At 35.3% G+C, this 6,341-nt stretch overlaps 1 protein-coding gene across 1 annotated transcript; it reads right to left on the minus strand.

Moving 5' to 3' along the window:
- Nucleotides 1–236: 236 nt before the first annotated feature.
- LOC105044264 (uncharacterized) lies at nucleotides 237–4,165 on the minus strand. Its single transcript, XM_029264332.2, has 2 exons — nucleotides 1,012–4,165; nucleotides 237–532 (listed from the first exon to the last, which is right to left on the minus strand). The coding sequence occupies exons 1-2, from the start codon at nucleotides 4,133–4,135 to the stop codon at nucleotides 378–380; spliced, it is 3,279 nt and encodes a 1,092-aa protein (XP_029120165.2). The 5' UTR covers nucleotides 4,136–4,165; the 3' UTR covers nucleotides 237–377.
- Between the last annotated feature and the right edge of the window lie 2,176 nt (nucleotides 4,166–6,341).

A 6,341-nucleotide genomic window follows, 5' to 3' on the forward strand; every position in this document is an offset into this window, starting at 1 on the left:
AAGAAAAGTAAAGAAAATATTTTTATTTGTTTTTTTGGGGAATGGTGAATGAGAACAATATTGTGGAGGTTCATTTGATGGTGTTTCTAGAAGGCAAAAATGAGTCACAAGCACTTACATCATGGAACATGAAAGAGCTACATCATATTTTTGCAGCTTTTAAGCACTACATCTATGTTAAAACTCCACTAATTGATATAATTTAATTGAATTGAATGACTCATGAATGGTTGGAATGTTGCCACTTGTGAATAAGTGAGATATCCTTTGCATGGTTGGTCGTGCCTGTGGTGTAATACGGATGCATGAAAATGCTATAATAGCTAGCAATAGCACTTCTTTTACTATATAAGCTGCAGGAGGTGAGATACGTTGATCTAATATATCGATGAATAACATTTGTTGAATGTCTGCTGCTGATGATAGGGGGAAATAAGATCACCTGGATGCTTTCCCATTATTACTTCTAATATTACTATGCCAAAGCTATATACATCACATTTCTCATTTGCCTTTATCATGTACGAAAGTTCTGCACAAAAAATAAAGAAATGAATAATCTTTTTGTTTTCAATTTAAGTATTTTTTTAAACTTAACAAAAATGCCAAAATCTTGTTTCCACTTATCAGAAGCAATTTTTGACCTTTTAAATTTATATATTAACTTTTGGAAACACTTTGATATTTGTAAAATAAATGTTATTATTGATGAATTGAAGTATATGTATAGTAATAGTTTTTTTTTTTTTTCATAAAATGATTACCAATTAAATAATATAATCATCATTAGAAAAAATTAATTATCTATCAGCACTAGTTTTGTTTTATTTAAATATCTAAGCTATGGTATAGATAGATTCAAAAATGAAAGATACAAGTTGCTAATCCTATTTTCAAATGGATGGTAAGCTCCATAAGATATTGAAATAGAAAAATAATACAAAGTATAAGACATATATCTTTCAAATAGAATAATTAAAATAATAAGAAGAAAATAGCAGAATGACTTACCGGGAGCAGCATATCCAAATGTGCCTGCTAGTGTGCTCCAATTTGATAAATCAGATCTTAGAATTCTTGCAGTACCAAAGTCTGAAAGATACGCCTTGAAATCAGAGTCTAATAATATATTATTACCGGAAATATCCCGATGAACTATGGATGGATTGCAATCATGGTGTATGTATGATAAAGCATGGGCCACATCTTTGATAATATGAATTCTTCTCTCCCAATTCAATTCCTCTGCTGTTTCTTGACTGCGAAGGTTGCTAGTTAAACTTCCCTTCTTGATATACTCATATATAAGAAATTTACAACTTGAACTGGAGCAAAACCAATGAAGTTTTACAATGTTACGATGTCGAATTCCAGTTAATGTCTGAATCTCGCTTTGGAAATTTTTCTCGTCAAATACTCCTTCTGTTGGATGAAGTTTTTTAACAGCCACCATTTGTTCAGTCGGGAGTTCTATTTTATAAACTTTACCATATGTTCCACTCCCAATACAATATTTCTCATCAAAATTTTCAGAAGCATTGATGATGTAGTCATAGGCAACTCTTCCATCAAAATTCAATATTGAAAACAAATCACCAATAATAGCAGTGCTATCCTTTTTCTCTGTAGGTTTACGTCTTCTATAAAGAGCTACAATAATGATAATAGACATACTTAAAAGAACCAAGCTTCCCAATATAGGAGTGATGACAAAGAGCATAATGTGGTTTTTAGTTGAATATCGAGTGCTTACAGTGGTTGTACCACAAGAAGGCAAATTTGGCACTTCACCACATAAATCTTTGTTATGGATAAACCACTCTGCTCTAGCATTTTGAAATAATTTGCTTCTTGGAACTCGACCCTCCAAATTATTATATGATACATCTATTAATGACAAACTCAACATGCTTCCAAAAGATGAAGGAACGGCACCTGATAGATTATTGTGGGACAAGTTCAAAGATATTAAATATGTCAGACTTGCCAGTTGTGGTGGTATCTCTCCTCCAAGAAAATTATAGCTCAGATCAAGTAAATCTTGCAACCCTTGTAACTCTCCAATTTGAGGAGGAATGCTCCCATTTAATTTATTTTTTTTCAAATTCAAGATGCGCAGTTTATTACACCCCTCTAATTGTGGTGGTATTGGGCCACTGATGTCATTGTCGGATAAATCAAGAATTTCCAAATTGGACAAATTTCCAAACTCCGAGGGAATTACTCCAGATATTTTGTTATCACTTAAGGTCAAGTTGAACAATGAGCTCATGATACCTAACTCTTTCGGTATATCTCCTGTAAGTTGATTTGAAGAAAGGTCCAGGACTCTTAGTTGAAGCAACTTTCCTAATTCGGAGGGTATTTTCCCAGTAAGTAGATTTTCTGAAATCCTGAATTTTGTCAAATTTAGACAATATGCCCAACTTGGAGAGATTTGGCCATATAATTGGTTGTAGCTCATGTCAATATAGTCCAGATTTGGATATATCCCAAAGGCTTCAAAGATATTTCCATTAAACTTGTTTCCTTCAAGGCGAACTCTAAATAAGCTGGAGCAATTTTTTAAACTCCTTGGAATGGGGCCCTCAAAGTAGTTGTTTTCTATGGTAAGAGATTGAAGTGCACCTCCTTTACAATTCTGTGGAGGAAAGTGACCAGAGAAGTTATTGTCATTCACCTCTAGGTGAATCAGGTTGGTGTGATTACCCAGTTCTTGGGGCAAAGAGCCTGAAAATTGATTGCTAAAAGCACGAAAATCAGTTAAAGTGGTGAGGTTTCCTAAGGTAAAAGGGATGGAGCCAGACAGCTGATTTTCTGAGATATCTATATTACTTAAGTTCATCAGATTAGCTAATTCATGAGGAATGGTACCAGATAAATTATTGATGTCTAGGAGCAAGATGTTAAGCATGGTAAGGTTTCCTAAAGTGGAAGGGATGCAGCCGGATAGTTGATTTTTTAAGATTTCTAGAACATGTAAGTTCACTAAGTTGCCTAATTCATGAGGGATCGTGCCAGATAAATTATTTGCACCGAGAAACAAGGTCTTGAGTTTGATGAGATTGCTTAAACTGGAAGGGATGGAACCTATTAAATTATTGTTTGAGATTGCTAGATCCAATAGGTTAACTAGATTGCTTAGTTCATGGGGAATATTACCAGAGAATAGGTTGCTGTGGAGGTAGAGCAATCTTAGGTTGGTTAGGTTACCAAGAATGGAAGGAATGAAGCCGGATAATTGATTATCACCGATTTGTAGATAATGTAAATTCATTAAGTTGCCTAATTCATGAGGGATGGTACCAGATAAATTATTATTGTGGAGGTACAAGATATTGAGTTTGATGAGATTTCCGAGACTTGAAGGAATGGAACCTGTTAATTTATTGTGTGAGATTTTTAGATTTAAGAGGTTAACTAGGTTACCTAATTCATGGGGAATATTACCAGAGAATTGATTTATGCCAAGGTAAAGGAATCTTAGGTTGGTCAAGTTACCAAGGGTCGGAGGGATGGGACCAGCGAGATTGTTTCCGAGTAAACGAAGGGCATGTAGACTCTTGAGCTGACCAATCTCAGGAGGCAGTACGCCAGTGAATTTGTTCCAGGAGAGGTCCATCTCGGTGAGGTTGGAGAGACTGGCGAGAGCGAGGGGCAGATTGCTGGAAAGGTGATTATGGGAGAGATCGAGGGAGGTGAGAGCGGAAAGCGTGCGTATGGTGGGCGGGATTGTTCCGGACAAATAGTTGCGTCGGAGGTGGAGGCGAGTGAGAGATGGGAGGGCAGAGAAGTCGAGGCCATCAAGCTTACCTACCAAGCCTGCACGGGGTAGGTTGACGCCAGTGATCACAACTCGGCCTCCACTCTCAGCGCAGGTGATACCATACCACATGCAGGTGTTGTTGGAGAGAGACCAAGAACTGAGTTGTTGGGCATGTGGATTTTGAAGGGTGGATTTCCAGTGGAGGAGAGCTCTCGCTTGGGATTCAACGGTTGAAGAAGCAGTGGTAGCAGCAACCACCATTGCTGATGAGTAGTGAAGAAGGAAGAAGGATAGCAGGAAGAGGGCAGTGGACAGAAGATACGGAGAGAGGGGTTTGTATTGGAAAGACCCACGACTAGTAGGATCCATGGTTAATATGGCTCTCTAAGTGTGTTCCGTGGCTGCTAGTTCTGCTGGTTGGCACCGAAATGGGGCTTGGAGCGCCTTACTTATAGACCCAGGCACATGCGTTCACGACGACTTTCGGGCTGTTCACCAAATTTGAAAAAAGACTCCCGGATCGAACTTATACTGTGCATGTTGCTTTCAGTGGCTATGAAACATGAGTCCACCATGATGGAGGAAAATCGCTGGACCTATCCCTTATACCTCTCCCTTATCGGGTGCTTACGCCCGTCTTTCACGGTGGGGTGTGGGGCCTCGTGCATTCCATCACGAGGAAAATCGCTGGGTTTTTGACAAGTGGCAGATATCAGTCCTCACAGCACGGATTCTTTGGCTGCCGTGATTTTACAAAAGGCGCTCGACACGTCTTTGCAAAAGCTGTTTACATCTCTTTGAAAAAAGCTCGCTACCTCACCGCAATGCGGTGCATGTGGTATAGGAAACAATTGCTCTAATGGGAGTAGAGGTACTTATGCCTTGGCATAAAAACGAACGGCGCACCGTATCTTAGTGGCTGTAATAAGATGTACAACTGATGATGCAAAGTTTATTTTGTTTGTGATCATAACCTGACAAAGTTCAGCATTTGAGTTTGACTAATTCTATTTTCTTATCCCGTGGATTATGAAGACTTTAGGTAGCTTGGAGAACATGATTGTAATTTGTTTTGGTAGACTAGCTGTAGTTAGTTTTGCAAAAAAAAAAATGCAATACAGGTCAATATCTACTTACAATTCTCTCTTACATGGCATCACTTAGGTTTCATTTGGCTGAGCTTTTGGAGTGCCAGAAAATATTTTCTAATCTTTAAAAAATATTTTTAAATGGTACAGTCATATTTAGTAAAAAATTAAAACATTATTTTGATTTTATCAAAAAACTGTAAAGGTCTATTTAAGAAATGATTTATTTTAAAATTTTTCTCAAAAATACTTTTTAACTGATGTCGGAAAGCTGTTTTGATTTAAATAAAATTTTTTAATGACCAAAATACCCACAAATAAATCTCATAATTACATCTTATATTATATCATATTATATTATTATATTATAAATATAATATAATAATAAATTAATATTATAATATATTATAAATATACAGCATAATCTATTATAGTATTATGAATAAATTATAAAAATCTCTTTAAAGTTTGCATTTATTATAGTTACACCCATTAGTTTCAAAACCTACACCTATGCTCCTGAAATGTAACAGCATTAATCAAAATGTGAAATGACCATATTATCATGCGTAATAAATCAATAAAAAAATCTATTTGAATCCCTTTCCACCAAGGGGTTTTCCTTACCAAATCCAAAAATAGAGTTTGTCCAGAGTGCGGTGGTGCGGTAGGGGGGCAATGGGAAAGATAGGATCAACGATGTCAAGGTGGCACTATAAGATATCTGACAATTAGCAACGGCTAATTATGGTCACTAATAGTCATTTTGTCTTCATTAATACTATTAGCGACGACGTCCGTTGCTAAGTGGTGGTCGGAATAATCTTAATCACTAATTGTCATTATTAATGACAGATTTTCTAGTCATCGCTAATAATACTATTAGCGATGATATTTGTGATGACCAAATTTCATCACTATTTATTTTTTTATTTTTAAATTAAATTTAAAAAAAATAAAAAAATAGCAACGACTATTTTGTCACTAATGCTATCGCTAATAAGTATTAATGATAGCTAAAGCCATCTCTAATACCATCAGAAATAGTTAATTTTATTTTTTAAAAAATTTATATTAATAGTTTTTAAAATATATTTTAATTAATCACAATCAATTATGGTTCATAGCACCTGTTATAATTAAAATCCAAAGATAATATGACAATCACAAATAAAAAATTAATTATATTATATTAAAAATATAAATTATAAAATTTTATAAGTAGTATCAAAAAATATAATACATTTAAACAAAAGAAAATCGGGTCTGATCTTTCTCATTATCCTCCTCCTCGTCTTTCTGCTCCTCTCCAATAGCTAGTACATGAGAGCCGAATATCCTAGCATCTTGAAATGAAAAAAAATAAAATATTATTAATAAGTTTTGATATGGAGGCATATCTTTAAATACAGTCCTTCGATTCTCGAATAGATTATTTCTACATGTTCTATTCGTTGATACGGAGTTATAGACACCAATGGTTCATC

The sequence above is a fragment of the Elaeis guineensis genome, chromosome 4 (genome assembly GCF_000442705.2).
Source record: "Elaeis guineensis isolate ETL-2024a chromosome 4, EG11, whole genome shotgun sequence".
Taxonomy (NCBI): Eukaryota; Viridiplantae; Streptophyta; class Magnoliopsida; order Arecales; family Arecaceae; genus Elaeis; species Elaeis guineensis.